We start from the raw sequence: 22,301 nt of genomic DNA on the forward strand, positions 1-22,301 counted from the left end.
GTCTCAACAGATTGGGTAAAACAAGACCGAGTGTACTGGAAAGTCTTTGTGCTAGTTTTAAGTTTCTCTTGTTATCTTTAGAATATCATCTGTTAGCGTTTGAATAGCAAATAAGTTGTAACACCTAAGATGTATCTTTCTTAATATAAATACATCTCGACTCCACAAGTTTCTGTGTGGAAGTCATTCCCTCTAACCTATATTTATAACTATGACAAAACCAACTATTATAAGGTCGTCAGTATTCACGAATACCCAATGAGTATAGAATTCTATTCCTTAACATCAAATACTTGGAGAAGCTATCAATCCCAATATGAGTTTTGTCGTTCTCAAGCATCCAGGGTGTTATTTAGTGGAGCTCTTCATTGGTTTGGGTGGGTGATAGGTGATAAAATATCCGTGATGATAGTCTTAATGGATATCAGTGAAGAGGGCTCAAAGAACATCAACTACCAGAGACACTACCAACCACTTATATGAAACATATGTATATGGGGGTACTGTAAGGGTGTCTTTTTGTACTTGTTCCCCTTGGAACGATGACTTTTGAAGTATGGGTAATGCAGGATTATGGAGTTTTGAAATCTTGGTCTAGACTTCATACAATTATGCTCGAGATCCCAATGTATACTCCCTCTTTTGATGTGAAGCTTATGGGGTCTTTTAAAACGGGAGAGATTTTATTCAACTATGCATGCAGAACCTTAATTTTATATGACACAAAGTATGGAACTGCTAGAAACTTGATTCAAATATGAGAACAGCAGTGAATTATTTTGAAAGCTTGGTTCCACTAAATTCTATTACTGCTGTGGGGAGAAGGAAAAAAAGAGAAACCACTTTATCCTATTTTATCTCACTTCATTTTGTTTTATCTCACTTAAATATTATATTTTATCTTTCATCTTTACCTTACAAAATATTTTATATTAAAAAGAAATACTAATGGGTCCTAGAAAACCAAATCTGTTCATTTTTCCCTGCTTTACCATAGTGGAGAAATTCGTTTGACCATCCACGTGGCTGAACAAAATTTTGAGTTTGAACATTACCATAGGAACTGCTCTTAGGTCCAAAAGAAAATTTTGAAAAATCGCAACATGAGTTGCCCTTATGAAATCTAGGGTGGAAGTATCATTCTAATAAGTCCCTCTCCCTCTGTAACAAAAAAATCGATAGTATTTCTTCAAAAATGAGTAAATTAAGGTTTTGTTCGACGAAATGCTTAAACCAGGTTGTAAGTTTCCTCCTAATGGTAGTACTGGTTCTGTTATTTACGCCGCAATTTTGAATAGCGATCGACCGGGAAATGGAGGGGGACGGCGGTTAACTTTAACAGGTGATCAAGTAATTGAATTGGTTTCGAGTTTGGGTAAAAATGGCATCTTTCCTGATACAATGGTGCTAACAAAAATCATTACTATGTTTTGCAAAAGTGGTAAGAGTAATGAAGCTTGGGAGCTTTTACATGTTTCAATGAAGATGAATTGTCCAGTGGAAGATGCTTCCTGCAATGCACTTCTGACGAGGCTAGGACAAGATCGACATTTTGAAAGGATAAGTTTGATTTTAGCTGAGATGAAAGAAATGAATATCAAACTGAGTGTTGTGACGTTTGGCATTCTTGTTAATTATCTATGTAAATCGCAGAAAATCGATGAAGCAGTTCAGTTGCTTGAGAAAATGAGTAAGAAATTGGAAGGGATTGATGTTTTACCTGACATGGTTATGTTTAATACAGATAACAATTGCCGAATTATGCCTGCAAAACAAATAAAATCAAAAACGAAACAAACAACGTTATGGATGAGTCGCGGACTAGGTCGCTATCTTTAAGACGTTTCGCGGCTCTGCCCAAGATTGTGCAAGCAGTTCTTCAATGGCGCGTCGTCCCCAGGATAAAACAGCTGAGTTTAATCTCTTACACAATCGCTCTTGCACGGTGAGAGGATGTGAAACTTCTACACTTCATTCTTTCTCAGAAACTCATTTACAAAAATAAGATATGTTCACACACTTATTTTTCTTTCTCTAAAAATCTTTTCTTTTGTAAACCCAAGTCATAAAAGAAAAACTCTCTCACAACAAAAAGGATTTCAACAACTCTCCAAGTTCTTTTTAACACCAAAACATAAAAGAAAAACTCTCACTAAAAATGTTTCAACTACTCTCTCAATACCTTTCATCAAAATCTGATTTATAATAGTCAAAGAATTAAATAAGATTAAATTAAATGCATTAATAAGTTGGTAATTAGCATCATTAACCAATTCAACAAAAAATGGTTTTTGACATTAAAAACGAAATTAATTTATTCTTTAAAGGAAGAATAGATGTCACAATAAAACCATTTAAATGAGTCACTAATTTATTGGAAATTAATAATGTTTTTAAAACATATAATCCCAACAATCCCCCACTTATATTTTTCAAAACATTGAGCAAGAACGTATAGAGTTGTGCATAAGCAAAGGTGTCTCGGGACTTGAACCTTTACGTAGTGTTAATAGGCTCTCTTAAAATCTAACCATAGAGTGAACATAAGTCTTGAACTCTATGAGATAAAAAGATTGCTTCACACACACGACTATACTAGTGTAAAGTATAAAGCCAACACATTACGTCCCTGCGCTTGTATCCCAGTTTAATGAATGCTCTAGAGAACTACCCATATTCTCATAGAAAGTGGCCACACTTTCACATTCATATAGGTGAGTTTATCAAGAGTACTCCTGAAAGTACCCCACTTTAAATAGAGATATAAACATCATTAAGAGTTTAAAATTTTAAAAATAAAAAATTAAACTCAACCTTTACTCGTTTCAGGATGTCATGCCGTGGGATGATTATTCAAAGCATGATTCTCGCATCTACATATCATCCATGACTTCGTCTAGTCCCTTTGAACCTATTTCTAGGTTGGGTATCCATCATAGATGAATCAATCTCAATGGGAATTAACCTCATCCCATAAGATGTATTCACACCTTCTTATTAATCCTTTCGTCAAAGGATTAACGAATACTCTTTTCAGACACTATATAATCCATTCTCGTAACATCAACTCTTATAGTGATAGTTACATTTCTTAAATCTTGCAATAGCTGCGGTACTATCACATTAGATTAATATGTATGTTCCTCTATCTAGTAGAGGATCTAATCACTCCATCCCTTAGAGGATTCACCTGAAAGGATGTCCAATCAGCTTCACAATATACTTAATTAATTGTGGTAACCATTTAGATAGTGTATTTTTAGGTGTAAGGTGTGTTTGAAACACCTTATAACCTTCTCAATATTTTACTAATTTTCCATACTAGGGTTGGTAAATATGAATATAAAACCCCCACTATGGAAGCAATATATTACACCCCCACTACAAAAAATATTATATATATATGGTCAATCACGTAGCAAAGAAGCATACTGAGCTACCATACTCATGTCTAGTGCAATCACTTACAATCTCAAAAGCATTAGCACTAAACCAAATGAGTGAAAACTTGTTTATAGTCAGACTATATATATTTCTGTCTCTTTTAAAAATTCTATTTTCATTGAAATGAAAATGATCCAAAGAAAGAAAAAATTCATTTCAAAAATATACATCATCTTCACTCAAGTCTTTCATGTCAAATAGCAAACTAAGCATGTTCTCAATTTCATTTTCATCCTATAAGTTTGAATAAAAATTCAAAAAATCACTTATGCATACAAAACAAAGAGTATTGTGCATTTCACTTTCATCAATTCTGAAATCATTCGAATGAATCAAGTAAACAATTTTTATTTTATAAATTGTTTAAAGTTGTTTTCAGAATATAAACGATAAATTATATAACTTATATGCTTTCTTTTACGGTAGAAGCTACATAGTTTTCCATGCTTGGTTTACATAGATTCTCATCCTTAACTTACACAAAAGTATATATTTCTACTTATGACTATAACAAATCATACATTATAGAAACAACATCAACAGAACAAGCATGTAAGTTATTTAGCGACATGAATGCAAGAGTCAACAATTTTCTGTTTGCTTGTCTAAAAACAATAGGCTCATAAAAACTTTTTGCCAAAAATTTAATAGTTTGAAGAACAAAGTTACTCTCTATAAGAAGTTATTTTCCAGCAACAAAATATTCATAACTAACTTTTAGTCTCACTATAGTTATGCATTTCTAGGTTCATTCTTAGTGAATTACTTGTCACCTTCATTTTTCTAGTTCCTCTGATTTAAATCAAAGTTGGTAAATCATAGGGAATGGAACCCCACTATTTTTTGACTCAAAGAAAAATTTCAAAACAATGTCCAAAGACTCCAAAAAATGTGAAAAACTAATGAACCAATGATCTAGACCCAAAACGTTTTACACAATATAGAGAATAAAAAATTCAACCAATTTTCAGGATAATAACATTTTCTAATTCACTACTCAATAGATCATAATTGATATGAAAACAAGTTACTCTAAGCATCTTTATAAAATTCTCTAATATTTTATTTCATCCAAAACCATTGCAAGTTGCGTAAGATTTAGAAGTGTACATGCTTTTATGAGTTAGGTAAGATTACATACATGTTACTCACAAATTCACCAAGTTTATAAGAAACTATAACATGCTCTCATTCGTTACTAACTCATTCATTTCTTAAAAGCATGACAAAATCTCATATTTCAAATATTCAAAATTCAATTCATGTTATGATAAAATTGCAATATTATATTCAAACATTTTATCCATAACCTATCATTTGTAGTAGTGCAATGATCAAGTTCAATAAATTTCTACTATGAATCTTGTTAATAACAAGATAGGCGGAAACTAGAATTCTTTCTCATTTCGGAAGTATGAACATTTTTTAATAAAATTGTTCTACCCAAAGTAAACTTTGAGATCGCACCAATACCGTAAATCCTAGTGATGTGAGTATATCTCAACACCACTTTCTTTCAAAATGATTAGGTTCAACTTTTGAACCATAACCTATCAAAACAAACATAGTGTAAAACACCAATATATACCAACCTATCACCGTATCCACAATTCACATTAACTTGGCTTGAAAAGCGTTGTTAATAACATTTGATATCCTTACATTGCCGTGCAAGAATAACAATAAATTCATAATCAATATTATGTTCATTTCTTGGTGAGAGTTGATATTCACATTAGTTTTGACTAGGTTTCTAATTATTTCGGTTTTGGGTTCGTATAAAATTCCACCTCATAAGTTCCAAACTTATATGAGTCACATGTTTATTGTCATACACAATAATTCTCAATATCTTATTTCCCTAGTATTTATTCCAAGATTGAACAATCAATTTATTCAATTTAGAATGCCATTATTTGATCACTAAAATAACTACAAATAGTTCATCAAACATACCTCCATTGCTTTTAAAGCTCAACTGGTTATAAACCATTCTCCATTCTTTGCACACCAACAAAGAAATCAGCAACCCCGTTGCTCCAAAAATCGATTAATCTCCTTCAATTTTATTTCATTGGAAAATAAAATTTTGCTCAAGTAAATGAATTTTCACCTGTCACAATCATTTACATGTGAGCATTTGGAACCAAAAATAAGTAACGTATACACTTACATAATTACTTAAAAATCAATCAAAATATAGTACTCTTTGTTTCTCTTGAGTGTGAAATAAAAATTCAAAATTATATAGTTATAACATCATATATTTATAACTCTCTATCAAGCATTTTATCAAACATATGTGGTGCACTAGTTTGATTACTAACAATAATCTTCCTTTTCATTACCAAAACAAGAGTATGAAATAATAGAATCAAAACATGATTTTTTGAAGTAATTTCTTACATCTCTAATCTCTAATCTCAAGTACCATATACGTCTTATATTTTGGAAAAACATACACAACGATTTTAAAATCACTACGTCTCTCAAACTAAAAATCCAAATGAAAAATGTTAAAATGGGTTTTGAAGATAAGTTCCTTATCTACAGGTTTCATATTATACACAAATACAAAATATCAACACAAAGATCATAAAAGCGAATTCAACAAGGACTAAGTTTCTGCTCGTCAGAAATTTTCAGCAACGTTGTGTAGTTTTCTAAAATACTTTACAAATAGTTTTAGGACTCCAAAAATTCTGAAATTTCGCATGGATGACCCTCATGATGTCTAATATATCTGGTTAAAATTTCAAGACCCAATGCGTTTCCATATAGGAGATAAAAATACATCTCTGCAACATGTTAAAAAACATTCGTTTCACATCAACAATATTTTTCTATGTTAGATATTCATGATAAAAATATTATCCATGTTACAAACCTAGTCCATCAAAATCAGACATAAAATTTAACTCTAGGTATTAGGTTACCTAAAATTTCAAGCATCATTTTCAATTGTCAAAGAAAAATTATACAGATTATAATTCTATAAAATGAAAATAAAACAAATGATATTTATCGCATTTTAGCAATCGTTTTTCTTTTGATTTCCATTGCAGAAAAAATGTCTTAAAATTCTTGGAACAATTTCCGAATTATGCCTGCAAACAAATAAAATCAAACATGAAACAAACAACTTTATGGATGAGTCGCGGACTAGGTCGCTATCTTTAAGACGTTTCGCGGCTCTGCCCAAGATTGTGCAAGCAGTTCTTCAATGGCGCGTCGTCCCAAGATAAAACAGCCGAGTTTTATCTCTTACACAATCACTCTTGCACGGTGAGAGGATGTGAAACTTCTACACTTCATTTTTGCTCAGAAACTCATTTAGAAAAATAAGAGATGTTCACACACTTATTTTTCTTTCTCTAAAATTATTTTCTTTTGTAAACCCAAGTCATAAAAGAAAAACTCTCTCACAACAAAAAGGATTTCAACAAATCTCCAAGTTCTTTTTAACACCAAAACATAAAAGAAAAACTCTCTCACTAAAAATGTTTCAACTACTCTCTCAATTCTTTTCATCAAAATCTGATTTACAATAGTTAAAGAATTAAAAAAGATTAAATGAAATGCATTAATAAGCTGGTAATTAGCATCAATAACCAATTCAACAAAAAGCGGTTTTTGACATTAAAAACGAAATTAATTTATTCTTTAAAGGAAGAATAAATGTCACAATAAAACCATTTAAAAGAGATACTAATTTATTGGAAATTAATAATATTTTTAAAACATATAATCCCAACAGTTATGGATGGGCTGTGCAAAATGGGGAGGCATGGAGAAGGTTTGGAATTTGTGAAACAAATGAAGCTGGGACATGGGTGTTCTACCAATAATGTGACGTACAATTGCTTGATTGATGGGTTTGCTAAAGCAGGTGAGATTGAGACGTCGCTTCAGTTATTCGATCAAATGAATGAAGAAGGAGTTTCTCCAGGTGTGGTAACGCTTAATGTATTAGTAGATGGAATGTGCAAGCATGAAAGAGTCGGTAGTTCACTTAAATTCTTTAGTAAAATGCAAGATAAAGGTTTGAAAGGGAATGTTGTTACTTACTATGTTTTGATCAGTGCCTTTTGCAATGTGAACAATATTGAAAAGGCAATAGAGATTTTTGATGATATGGTGAGAACTTGTCGCGTTCCAAGTGCGATTGTTTATTACTCTTTGATAAATGGATTAAGTCGGGTGGGGAGGTTGGATGATGCATGCTCCATAAAGTCTAAGATGGAAGATATTGGTTTCCGTTTGGATCGCTTGGGTTACAATGTTCTAATCAGTGGGTTACTCAAAAAGAATAAATTGGATATAGCTCAGGAACTTCTCAAGGAGATGATAGATGCAGGAATTCGACCAGACGAGGTTACATATAATACAATAATTTCGGGATCATGCCAATCAGGGGATTTTACAACTGCCCATCAGGTCATGAAAAACATGACTGAGAAAGGTTTTGCTCCCACGGTAGTTACTTATGGTGCAAAGCCGAAAATTTTGATGATGCCATGAAGATTTTCAATGATATGGGTTCAAACTCAAAAGTCCCACCCAATACTGAGATATACAATATGTTGATTGGTTCACTTTGCAAGAAAGAGGACATCGAGTCGGCCATATCATTTCTGGATGAAATGGAAGGTAAAGGAGTGATCCCAAATGTAATTACGTACAACGCCGTACTGAAAGCCTTATGTGAGAGAAATCGGTTGGATAAAGCGTTCGACGTCATGGATAAGATGGCGAAACAGAATTGTAATCCAAACTATGTTACGATGGAGATCCTTACTCGTTGGCTTCCTCAAGTTGGCGAGACAGAAAGATTGAAAGCTTTTGTAAAAGGGTACACAAGTTCTGTTTAGAGCATGTAAAGTACTACTATATTTTTGCAGAAATGTATGTTTTTCAGTCATTTCAGTCAATTTCCTTATGAAGATAAACCACAGTATCCACTGAATCACATTGAGACCCATTTCATTCGGAGTGACCCACTGGTGACCTCTTTTTAAGCCTATTTTGATCACGCTATTTAGGATTGTTGAAAAATCCTAGTTACTCATTCCCTCGTTCTGCCAGAATTCAGAAGCGATGCCATGCCAAGCATCCCAGAAGAGATTTACTTTGAGATACATTTAAGGTAACCAGTGAGATCCTGATGTGGTGCAAACATCAATCTTACCTAAAATGTGGCAATTTTAGGGTTGTTAGGCCTATAAATACTATGCTTAAAACAAAAACCCCTAATCCCAAGAAACTAGAAGTTGTAGAAGAAGGAGAAGCACCCCATTATGTCAAGCATTCCGGATGATATTTACCTTGAAATCCTGCTAAGGTTACCTGTGAAATCCAACTTTGTATGTCAGTGTGTCTGCAAAACTTGGTTTTATATAATTTCTAGCCCTGTTTTTGTTCAAACGCATCTTAGTTTTACTAGACAAACAATCAATTATAGTTTAATGCTTCAAAGTAAAAAAAAAAGAATAGTTTTAGTTCTATAAGGTATGATTCATTATCATCTGAAAGTGCTTTTGTTAATGAGATGGATTTCCGCTACAAAACATCAAAACATAAGATTAAATTGTTCGGCTCATGTATTGGCTTGGTATACGGCTGGAATTGTCGGTTGCGGTTATATTTTCTTTGGAATCCAGCCATAAAGGAATACAAGAGATTACCCAAATTAGAGACGCACCGTGGATCCCATGGTTTTGGTTATGATTCCAGGAACGACTATTACAAGTTGGTAAATATTTTTGATTCTACACATAGTTTTAGTTGAGAAGAAGTATTTGTTGAAATCTTCCACACTTATCTTGGTGGATAATTATCTTATTTATATGAGCTACATTACTCTAAATAGAGCAGATATTACATGAATGAGAATAACAGAAATATTGCACAAATCATGCCTTTGATACAGGCCGTACAATTGTGATTGAGGAATGATTCTCTGGTAGCTGGCATGATAAAGGATCAGCGCTAATCAAGCCACTGATATAGGCTTTAATTGATGTATCCTTAACATCCCCCCTCAAGTTGAGCATGAGTTTTCGAATGTTCAACTTGTCTCTGAGATATTGAAACCTTGGTGAAGCTAGACCCTTAGTAAAGATGTCTGCAATTTGATCTTTAGAAGAAATAAACTTGACTTTTAATTGTTTGCCAGCCACTCTTTCTCTAACAAAATGGTAGGCAATTTCTATGTGTTTAGTACGTGCATGAAACACCGGATTGATTGTAAGATATGTTGCTCCAAGGTTGCCGCACCATAAAGAAGGAGTAGACATAGGAATTCCTAGTTCTTTGAGCAATGACTGAATCCACACAAGTTCTGATGTAGCTATTGCAATGCCTCGATACTCAGCTTCACTGCTTGATTTAGACATAGTGCGTTGTTTCCTTTCACTCCATGATATCAAATTTCCACCAAAGTAGATACAATATCCACTTGTTGACCTTCTGTCATCTAAATTGCCTGCCCAGTCGCTATCAGAATAAGCATGTAGTGATAAATCAGTTGATTTTTGTATTGCCAGACCATATTCAACCGTGTGTTTCAGATAACGAAGAATTCGCTTCACTAATTCCCAATGTTCCTCATACGGATCATGTATATATTGGAAAACTTTTGCAACTGCAACAACAATATATGGTCGAGTAAGATGAAGGTACTGAAGATCTCCTACAACACTTCTGTACATGGTTGGATTATCAAACTTGTTGTTGCCGACTCACAGTATCTTTGTATTGGCTGCAAGAGGAGTACAGACAGGCTTTGCACCATCCATTGTTGTACGTTTAAGAAAATCAGTAATATACTTGCGCTGACTGAGTATGATTGCACCACCTTGTTGAATTACCTCAATACCCAAAAAATAATTGAGATTACCCAAATCACGAACTGCAAACTCTGTACTCAGATCATTTATGAGTTTATTGATAATTAGTAAACTAGAGCCTGTGACTATGATGTCATCAATATAAACAAGTACATAGGTAATACCTTGTGTCGATTGTTGCACAAATAAGGAGGAATCAGCAATCGATCCCTTGAACCCCAAATCAATCAGATAAGAGCTGAGTTTGAAGTACCACGTATGCGGAGCTTGTTTTAAGCCGTATATTGAATTATTAAGTTTACACACATATGTTGGGTTCTCAGGATCAACATACCCCGTAGGTTGTTTCATGTAAACTTCTTCTTCAGGCACACCATGAAGAAACGCATTTTGAACATCAAGTTGTTTCATATCCCAATTATGTGTTGCTGCTATAGATAGAACTAATCTTATAGTGCAAGGCTTGATCACGGGGCTGAAAGTTTCACCATAGTCATCACCTGCTTTTTGATGAAAACCATTTGCAACTAGCCGTGCGTTTATTCTGTCCATATCTCCATTTGGTTTCTGCTTAACTCGAAACACCCACTTGGAACAGATGACATTCATTCCATCAACATATGGTACTTTGGTCCATGTACCATTATGTATATGAGCATTGATTTCTTCATCCACGGGTGGTCTCCAGTTCGGATCTTTGAATGCTTCTGTATATGACTTTGGCTCGAAAAACTTATCAGTTTGTAAAGGATGTTTGGTGGCTGCTAAACACAATCTATTGACAGGCTTTATGATGCCATCTTTGGCTCTAGTCACCATAGAATGTTGTTGATGTTGCTGTGTTGTTGAACCCAAAATTGTTGTAGAAGTTGTACCAGTATTTGTGTTGCGTTGTGCACTGTCAATAGATGGTTGAACTGAGAATTGCGTAGACGGTGATGATGTTGTTGTTCCAGGAGCCAGCGTTTGCTCAGCTAGTGTCAAGGTCTGCATAGGAGACATTGGTAATACAGATAGAGGAGAAGAAGACAATATTCTAGTACATAACTGACTCTGTAGTGTATTGTCTGAAGTTACCTGTTGCTTGGTAGAGAACGGGAAGATGTGCTCTTCAAATTTGATGTGGCGAGAGATATATAGACGATTGGATGGAAGGTGTAAGAACATATAACCTTTGTGAGCACTATTATAGCCTACAAAAACACAAGCTTTTGACCTTGGTTCTAACTTGTTAGAGATATATGGTCGTAAACAAGGATATCACAGACATCCGAAGACTTTTAACATACTGTAATCTGGTAGCTTATGGAAAAGTAGTTCCAGAGGAGTTTTGATTTTAGTTTGAGAAGCTGGGAGTCTATTAATTAGATAGTAGGCAGTAGAGAAAGCTTCTGACCAGTAGGAAGTTGGCATTAAGGATTGAAACAATAGGGATAGACCAGACATTGTGATATGTCTAATGCGACGTTCGGCTATGCCATTCTGTGATGAAGGACAAGTAAACCTATGTATTACCCCTGACTCATTGAGAAAAGATGTGAATTTTTTATACTCTCCCCCATTGTCTTATTGAAAAATTTTCATTTTATGCTCGGTGGTTTTCTATCATTTTTTAGAACTGAACAAAGATAGGCAAAGCATCAGATTTACGATGAAGTGGATATATCCAGGTGTAATGAGAAAAGACATCAAGGAAAATAATGTAATAACGAAAACCATGTTTATATAAGTTTGGGGAAACCCATAAATCAGAAACAATCAAGCTCAATGGCTTGTCAATAACAGTAGTACTACTCGAAAATGGGAGTTTACGACTCTTGCTAACATGACAAGAATGACAGAATTGAAACTCTTTATTGCAAACTGGAAGGGAAGACTGCTTAACAACTTTACGAACTGTTTTGAGCATCATATGTCCTAGATGCTGATGCCAAATAGGGATAGTTTCTGCAACATAGGTAGATGGATTGGATTGTTGTATCTCTCATACTCCATCAAAGATTTAGAGTCCATTCTTACTCCTGCCTCGCAGCAATATTGTCCTCGTGTGGATATCCTTTACAACAAAGAAATTAGAGTGAAACTCAAAGCATACAAATTTGTCTTTGCAAAACTGTGAAACTGATAACAAATTGACTTTTTTTGAGGAACATGAAGTATGTTATTTAGATTGAAAGACAGGCTATTGATTTTGAAAGAAGCTTTACCAATATTCTCGATTGGAAGTGCATTACCACTACCAACATGGACACGTTCAATGCCATCATATTCATGACGAACATTCAGATTGTTGAGATTTGCGGTGAGATGGTGAGTAGCACCAGTATCAGTTATCCACTGATTGTCAACCCCTTCTCCTGGTAATGCAAGATAAGCAGATTGTCTGGGCTTTCTAGGAACGAAATCCTGTTTGAAGTCTAACCAGCAATGTAGAACATCATGCTTCTTACGGCCACATATCTGACATGGTCCTTCACCCTGATTAGTTTGAGGTTGGATCCTTCTTTGTTCTGGTCGATTTGGTGGTCGATTAGGTGGCTGGTTTCTTCTCTAATCCGACCTCTGAAAAGGTATAGCATTTGAGGATGCAGCTACATGGGCTACTGGATGTTGAAGCGAAGACATATGATGCTCCAATCGCATATCATAAGTAAGCAGATGTGCATAGAATGAATCCATATCAACCTTTTCCATTGTGCTTAGAGATGTAACAATGGAATCATATGCTTGATCCAAGCCGCTCAAAATGGACTCTTGGATATCCTCCTCTGATACAGCATTGCCTGATGCTGCAAGAGCATCAAATAGCTGTTTAGATTTTGAAAAATACTCTTTCATAGAGTTATTACCTTTTTGAAGACTATGAAGCTGTCTTCTGAGATTCATATGATGAGCTCGAGTCTTGGGTGCATAACGTTTTTCAAGTGCATCCCAGACTTCTTTTGCAGATCCGAGTCCTGAAACACGACAAAGAACTCCTTCTGTGAGAGATGATAGCAACCAACCAAGCAGGATTTGATCTTTCTCTTCATATTTGGTGTAAGCGGCATTAACAGTTTCAGTATTTGGCAGGGTTCTTGCTGGTTTTGGATAGGTTCCATCAATATAACCCATCAATCGATAACCTTTCATAAGTGGGTTAAACTGAGTTTTCGCTAACAAATAGTTTGTGTCATTGAGCTTGACATTGATAAGGTGCTTGACATGGATCTGTTGGAGTGTTTTAGTTTCTGGTGCTGATATGATGATGAAGATGAACTATTTCTGGTTTTAAGCATGGCTTATAGGATCGCTGGCAAGATACCATGTTGAGAAAAAATATTTGGTGAAATCTTCCGCACTTATCTTGGTGGAGAATTATCTTATTTATATGAGTTATATTACTCTAAATAGAGCAGATATTACATGAATGAGAATAACAGAAATATTGCACAAATCATGCCTTTGATACAGGCCGTACAACTGTGATTGAGGAATGATCTGGTAGCTGGCATGATAAAGGATCAGCGCTAATCAAGCCACTGATATAGGCTTTAGTTGTTGTATCCTTAACAGTTTTTCCACAAAAGTTTATTCTTTAAAATCAAACTCGTGGAAAACCCTTCGATCTGTCCGATATGGTTATCTATTTTCTAATGTGCCTAGGGTGTTCTTTAATGGATATCACTGAAGAGAGATTCAAGGAACTGAAACTACCACTGACTATGCAAAAGACTAACATTAAAAATGTGGGAGTGTTGGAAAATTGCCTTTGCGTACTTGTTCGTGTTAAGAAGAAGACATTTGAATTATGGGCAATGCAAGATTATGGAGTCTCATAATCTTGGGAAAAACTATATACCATTAGATTTCCGAGTGTGGTATGTAATTCTTATTTTAATGTGAAGCTTATCGGGTCATTAAAGAATGGTGAGATTTTGTTCGGGAACACATGTAGCATAATTATGTATGATCTAAACTGCAGAACTGCTTTGATATCAAAATTTGATAGTTTAAAGGTGGAAACAACAGTGAATTATTTCGATAGCTTAGTTTCACTGAACTATATTACTATTGTGGGAAGAAGGAAAAAGAGAAAAATTATTGGAAACTTGAAGGAGACTAATACTAAGAAGAGAAGCAGGTGAATATGCTATTCTATGAAACAAATACCACATATTAAATCTACTTCAACATTGACCGGTTCCAAATTATTTGTGGATTGATGTTGTCTGTGCAACCAAAGTTTGTCTGTGTTTCTTTCTCTAGCTTAGCGATTATGTCTAGGCGATAATTTCTGAATATTTCTGATGAAATTGATATCATAAAAGAGTATAAAGTGCTAAAAAAGATAGAGCTTGGGCAATAAAGCTACCTACGCATTTACCAAGTCATAAGGGAATCTACAACTTTACTGGATTTTAGGTGATGGTTATTTGGTAAGTAATCTTGGTATGTATTAAATCATCTAGTGGAAATATATTCAAATATATTAGTTATCGGCTAAAATTAATGGATAGGGTATGTATTCTATGAGGCATATTCCTATGAGTATGTCAAATACTGATTTTTTGGCATATATGCACCCACTGTATGGGTATGCCAAACTGCCAAACTCTGTCTATTTGCCAGGAGTAACATATACGCATACATGACAGAGTTTCCTGTGAGCGATAGAGTCTCGGTCGCTCGGTGATCAACCGAGCGCTCTATGGTCTTAAGATCGCTAGCGCTAGTCAAGCTATCGCTCGGTTCTCTGATCATCGCTCATCAGATCTTCATCCAACAACTACCATTTTCCCCCTCTCTAAATACCTAATTTCATTCTCTTTTCAACTCACACCAGAATTTCTAAATCTTTCTAGAATTTCTCGATCTTCTTCTTCAAATCTAAAATAATCACTCCTTCTCTACTATTTTTTTTTTGTAATATGGATTCACAATCTCAAAGTCAAGGCAAAGGCAAAGCCAAAGGCAAAGTCCGTGGTGCAATATACGACATGGTAGAGGATGAATGCATTTGTCGTAATTATGTTTTTCACACAAGATTGTATCGATGGTGCACAACAACATGGTAACACCATGTGGGATAATATATTTCATAAATATGAAGAACAAACCATGAACATCAATTCTCGTTGTGCAAAAGGATTGTAAGAACACTTCGTTGTAATCAACAGGGAAATAGTCGCTTATGTTGCATTGATAATGCAAGCCAAGAGAGCAGGCAAGGAGAGTGGTCAGCTGGATGTTGATTTTAAAAGACATGTTCGTATGGATTGGCAGCGAAAACATGGTAAACAGTTCGCTTTCAAAAGTTGTTATCATATTTCGAAGGTGTTGAAAAAATATAGTCCAGATTTGTTATTAACTAATCAACAAGTACCTGAAAAGTCACCATATAAAAAATCTTCTCCCTCAACACCAAATTCGTCATCATGTTCACAAAGTCCATAAAATTTTTCACCAGATACTACAAGAAACCCAAAAGGTAACTTAGTTTATAATAATTTGATGATGGTAAGAGAAAACTGCCAGGGAGAAACAATGCAAGACTAGCTAGAAAATTAGCTCAAGAAGGAGGGAGTTCCGACGGATTTAACATGACGGAGTTTACGGAACATCAAAAGACCGTCGAGAAGCAAAAAGAAGTTGATATGAAATTTCAAAACAGGGAGAGTAAAAAAAAGTCATCTTTCTCAAGAAAAACTAGGGCTTGACTATGATAATCATAACATTCTTCAAGCTAACACTTCAATTATGAACGCCAGCGAAAACATGTGTGGCAAATTGAATTCCACAGAATTCAAGCACAAATTGAAACAAAAAGCTGGATTTACTAACAACAATTTTGATGATGATAATGATGATGATGGAACTGATGATGAGTTTGATGTAGTAGAAGCTCTACATGATTGATATATTAAGTTAAGTTATCAGTTTTAATATTAGTTTGAAATGAAAAGTTGATTAAGTCGAAATGTTGTTGCTCATTTTAACTTAAATAAGTCTATTGCTCATTAACTTCAATAAAAATACATAACTTAATTAAAATAAATAACTTAAATTAAAATACATAACTCATTGTCTTCCATGCTCTGCCAAAAGATTCAACCTCAGATCTTCTCTTAAAATGTCATACAAATTTCGATTCTGAATGTACTTAGTCATTTGAGCATAATTCCTTGCAGGGACGCCTCTTTGTGGTCGAATATCCGGCCTCAAATATTCATCTTCATAGTTAGTCCACTTCAGATCACGACGAGTTTCATGAATTACCATGTTATGAAGAATTATGCAAGTGAGCATAGTTTTATGCATTTCACGAGGACTCAAACCACGATATGGGCCACAAATTATAGCGAACTTCCTCTTAAAAATTCTAAAAGCGCATTTCAAATCCTTCCTTGCTCCCATTTGGGCATCGTTAAAATGCCGATATGAACGGTCTAATGCACCGGAAGGAGGCTGACAATATCATTGAACTAAGGTTGATCATTTTGGGTAGATACCATCCCCAAGATAATAGCCATGAGTGTACTGGTGGCCGTTAATAATGAAACGAACTTGGGGACAAATTCCATGCTTTAAATCTTCAAACAGAGGCGACTAGTGCAAAACATTGATATCATTTGTGAACCCGGAAGACCAAAAAAAAAGTGTTATATCCACAATTGTAAGAAGCAGCAGCTTCAAGGATAACTATTGGTTTTGGATAATGACCCTTATATTGACCGTCCCAATAAACGGGGAATCCTTTCCATTCCCAATGCATATAATCGAGACTACCTAGCATTCCTGGGAATCCCCTTGCCTCATTCTCCCCCAGTATTTGTCTAACATCTTCCTCGGTTGGTTTTCGTAAATATGTTGGACCAAAATGATTAATCATTACTTCACAAAACAATGAAAGGTAAGTGAATGAAGTTGTTTTACCCATACGAAGGTACTCATCGTTCGCATCCTCTAGAGTGCTTAACCTAGAATCCTTAAAGCTGAAGTAACTTTTTGTTCAGCACTATGACCTCTAATATTCAGTGCATCAAACTGATAATTAAATTGAGATTCTACTCGAGAAAGCTCTTCAATAATCTTTTTCACCATATGACGAGGCATACAGAATCGACCTTGAAAATTTTGATTAGAGTACACACAATTGGGAAGAAAATAATCGTGCATCAGCTTCTAATGGTAAAATTCCCTCCCTCGATACTTATACCTTCTTGTCAATACTTCTTGTGGATCTAGAACTCTAGGTATTTGGCCCGTATGTACCAGCATCAAAATGTCGATGAGTTTATTATATTTAGCATCCTCATCGTCCAGTTCTTGCTACCTCTTAGATATCGCCATTGATGATTATGAAATTTAAAATAAGAATAGAGATAATATAGGTTGAAGTAGGTGTGAGTACGTTGAAGAAATACGAGGGCGTATATATAGGAACCAGTAGGGGGAAATAGTCGTTGTTAATATCTCTCTATCAAAATATCATTCGCTAGAAAGTCTATTGCTTATCGGTATTCCCATAGTGGCGCAACTGGTTTGCCATGCCACCTGGTATGCCAAATAGCTTTTTTTTGGCATATGCATAGAAATATGCTTAATAATAATAATCTTGTATTCTTGTGTACACTAGGTTTTATGTATCTACAGATACCAGTTGACCAATGTTGTGTTGCCCTCCATATGATAACTAATATCACACAGTCCCCTGTCTCATCATATGGAAGTAAAGAAAACCATGATTACTTGTTAACTTGTTATCTTTTTCAGTAGTTTCCTGCATTTGACATTTATACATTGAATTTTTTTCATGTAGTTTCTTATATTTTTCTCATTTTCCCGCATCATGAAGGGATCAACGTGTCGATTGTCTTGTTTTGAAGTTGTTGAGAATTCCCCTTTCTTTGAGGCCAGTTTGAGGTTCTACTTCCCGCTAAGACTCCATCCGAGGATCCAAATATAATGCTACTTATGTGACCCGTTTGACACATTTATGGCTTGTGAAAAGTCTTAGCCTTATGGTTTTCTAATCTAGCATCTAGATTGACACCTAGGTTGGCATTGAAGTCTTATGGTCATTCCAATCTAGCATCTAAATGCGCTAAATATGGAATAACGAAAAGTAGATGCGCTGAATGGAACATCAAAAAGTAGAATTAGGTTGTGCTGAATGGAACATCGCAACCATCTCAGCTGTCGGATCAAAAAATAAATCAATCTGAACCATTCTGCGAAAATGTAATTTTGGCTGCGCTGTACCATTCAACGAAACTATCTAGCTACTAGTTCACATGCGAGATATATCTAGAAAGAGAAATAGCGTTAACAAATACACATCGCTTTTTGGATAATCTAGCATCCAAATCTAACCCATGGGACTTAGTCTAAGTGCTTTTGTCCACAGTAGGAAAGTTACCAGGAGACAATCTTTACGAAAAGAGTGTTCCCTTATCTTATCACAAGTTAACCAGTAGTAATTAGTGTTAATGTTAAGTTGTACGGGTGCGTTGGTATAACCATCCGGTGCCTAAGTAGAAAACGTGTACGTCATACTTTGAACATAGCTACATAAAGAGCGTGTGAGTCCGTATGTGAAGATACTAAGAAGATAATTTGTAATTGATCTGATGTTATTGTGGATAGTGTTGTAGGACTTATGACTTATGGCCCATTATGCGCGGTGCACTCAGATAATTAATTTTTTCTATTTACTTGTGTATATTCTCTTTGTTTCAAAATACTATGATGGTTTTATGTGTTGCAAATGAAACCAACCCATTATTTTGAAATGGTGGAAGTGGAAAAAAAATAAAGCTATGTACAATATAACATCTCAGGTCGATTCTCCCATTTATAATCTTTGATCCTCCATAATCACATAAATTAATTTCCAATTGATTATTCCATGTTACAGTCTTACGACCCATTGTGTGCGGTACAATCTCATAGTTAAAATTTTCTCTTTACTTATATATAATACAAAGGAATAATTTATGTAATACTAATAAACAATAATATCTCATGGCGTTTCTCCTATTTCTATGGTAACTTTGTACTTGTAGTCACCGCCCAATAATTTCTCGTGGTTTACATGTTTTTTCCATCAAAATTCAATAGAATACATACGATGTTGAGAATCCAAAGTTTTTAAAGTTAGTGAATCCTCGTATCAGGATAAAATTTAACGATAGAATCCCAAATATATTTAGTGTTATTGACTTATTGTTAACCAATATTTGAGTATTTGATGTGTAATTAGGACAAAATTTGATTTTATGAAATTAAATACTAAAATCCAAAATATTTTTAGAGTCAATATCTTTAAAAATCAGACTTAATTATTATTTTTATGGCCATATGGCTCATATAAGAAAATTTCAATGCTTCTATTGGTGGTAAGTTGTCGTTGTAACTTTGTCCCCAATTAGCTAAGGCTAACATCAAGTAATAAAACCCGAAACAACATTTTCAAATTTCATAGTTATATTCTTTTTTATTATAGACCAATATCGTAATGATGAAATCGTATCAGATCTAGTTTTATTTCTATGCAAAACATTAAAGCATGAAATAATTTTCAAGATATTGGCATTAATGGATATTTCTGATAATAATAAATATCATTACCAAACATGATAACTACTAATACATATACATAAACGACACAAGAAACATTATTCCATATACTGTTAGAGAAAAACATAGAACACCTCCAAAAATGGGTGGAATGATCTCTCTTTTCATTCTTCTTCTAACAATTCTTTTCCATATATCCCTATTGCCAAACTCAGTCACTGCTGTTAATCCAAGTGGGTTTAGCATGAAGATCTTTCATAGAGACTCCAAAGAATCACCTTTATATCCAGGCGATCATTTAACACAAGAAGAAAGATTGAAAAGACTCATCCAACAATACAAAAATAGATCATGTTACATTGGGAGTAAAATATCAAGTTTAAATAACTCGATAAACGCACTTTTTCCTGTGACTTACGATGGTTCTGGATCATATGTTGCAGCGGTGGGAATGGGTACTTTTGTTGGTCCAGAACCTTACAAGCGACACTATTTAATGGTTGATACTGGTAGCCCACTTACATGGATTCAATGTCAAGGTGCTACTTCTTCTTTCCCTCAACAACAACCCCTTTATCCTGCAACAAGTTCAAGTACGTATCAACCTCTTAGGTGTAACAGGAGAAGAATGGGTACCATCGAAAACCCTGATTGCTACCCAGGATTATGTGATGATCAAGGCATGTGTACTTACGAAAGAATTTACGAGGACGGTACATCTACAACAGGTAAATTGGCTAAAGAAAAATTCACTATAAATTCAGATTACCGTCGGCTTGAATCTTTTATTATTGTCATGGGTTGTGGACTTAACCAAGTGAACATGGCTGGTAGCCAACCTGAAGTTTTTTCTGGAACACTCGGTCTAAGTGGAGGATCTAAGTCTTTAGTAAAATAATTAAATTTAGGTAAATTTGAATACTGCCTGAGGCCATATAGGGATGGTATGGACAGAACCCATACGTACTTAAGATTTGGTTCAGACACGAGACTTGATCGTGGAGTTCGACAAGCATACAGAACTCCCTTATTTAACTATGGCGAACAATATTATTATTTGGTTTTAGAGGATATTAGTGTAAATGGGAGTAGAGTCGGATTCCAAAGAAGGGATTTCCAGTATAGGGTGAGTACCGGAAGAGGCGGTTGTATATAGATTCAGGGGCTTCAGTGAGCCGTATGCGCGAAAGTCTCTTCGATAGGGTTGCGGAGAAGGTGACGGAGTATTTTGAGCGGTTTGGTCTTAATCCTGTTACACCATCTCCATTTAAATATACTCTTTGTTTCCTAAGACGTATCAAGCCTTTTGTATATCCAACAATCACATTCCACTTTCAGGATGCCGCATTTTTCCTCCACGGACACTATGAGGATACTGCTTTTAAAATCCTTCCGAATTATTTTTGTTTGGGTATTATTCGAGAACCTGAATCCGACAATGCCCCTTATCATGTCATGTTTGGAGCAATGCAACAAGCTCGCAAAAGGATCTTACATAATGTTGCGGGAAAGTCACTCTATTTTGCTGAAGAGGATTGCAGAAACGACTACCCGAACTCCATATAAGCAGGTTTTATCATCACAAATTACTGAAATTAGTGTTCTCTGTTGCTACCATCATTCATTTGGAACTTAATAATGTACTACTATTTTCTTTAGATCATACTAAGTAATCCCTTGTCCTTTTACCGAAGAAGTCCAGACCTATGTTGTATTAGATGCTAGGCGCCGAAAGGCGCCCAGAAAAATGAAATTGTTCAAGGCGCCTTTTATTGCTAGGCACCCCCTGGCCGACTCGCGCACCTAGGCGAGCGCCCATGACGGATTTGATAACATAGATCCAGACATCTAAAACCCATAAACTCAAACTTATATCTTCCTTGAGTGCAACTGCAAGGTTTCTTTTCCCTCCACCAAGTGTATATTTGTAACCCCAAAGCCAACTTATTTTAACTACCCTTTTACCAGGATTTTGCTTTTTTTTTTTGCCTCTCTACCAGGTAACATAATATATTATTCATGGCATCTTCCTTGAGTAGGGCAGTCTGTTTTTACAAAATGCGTCGTCATAAAAGGCTGAGTGATGGTTATTGATGAAGAAAACACATACCCCCTCACCACATGCTTATACTGTGAGAAAGGAGACAACACATACTTCAGAAAAAAAGGATCTTGGTGCAGAACATTCTTACCAGTGCACACAATACAGCGTAACATCACAATTTTCTGCAAAGCTCCACCTCAAAGAGACCATCAACATTAGCACATTAGGATATTGAACTTGAATTCCCATTATGTTAGATATTTTCAATATTGTTTGCCGCTACGAGGGGGTCCGGGGGGCGTAGCCCCTCCCGGCTGTGTTCGACCAAATGCGATGTTTTCAATAAAATGTAAGGAAATGGGACTAAGGTCTGTGAAGGAAAGTTGATCTCCTATGGCAGAAAC

General features: G+C 35.1%; 1 protein-coding gene and 1 pseudogene across 1 annotated transcript; both read left to right on the forward strand.

Annotated features, from left to right (window-relative positions):
* Positions 1-542: 542 nt before the first annotated feature.
* Positions 543-8,315, forward strand: LOC113325360 (annotated as a pseudogene).
* Positions 8,316-19,995: 11,680 nt separating this feature from the next.
* On the forward strand, positions 19,996-20,751 carry LOC113325361 (aspartic proteinase CDR1-like). The gene has a single exon (XM_026573555.1). The coding sequence runs from the start codon at positions 19,996-19,998 to the stop codon at positions 20,749-20,751; it is 756 nt and encodes a 251-aa protein (XP_026429340.1).
* The last annotated feature ends 1,550 nt before the right edge of the window (positions 20,752-22,301 follow it).

This window comes from Papaver somniferum, chromosome 11 (genome assembly GCF_003573695.1).
Source record: "Papaver somniferum cultivar HN1 chromosome 11, ASM357369v1, whole genome shotgun sequence".
Taxonomy (NCBI): Eukaryota; Viridiplantae; Streptophyta; class Magnoliopsida; order Ranunculales; family Papaveraceae; genus Papaver; species Papaver somniferum.

Coding starts and splice junctions, on each gene's coding strand:
- LOC113325361 (XM_026573555.1), top strand. CDS start 19,996: ATGGGTGGAATGATCTCTCTTTTCATTCTTCTTCTAACAATTCTTTTC.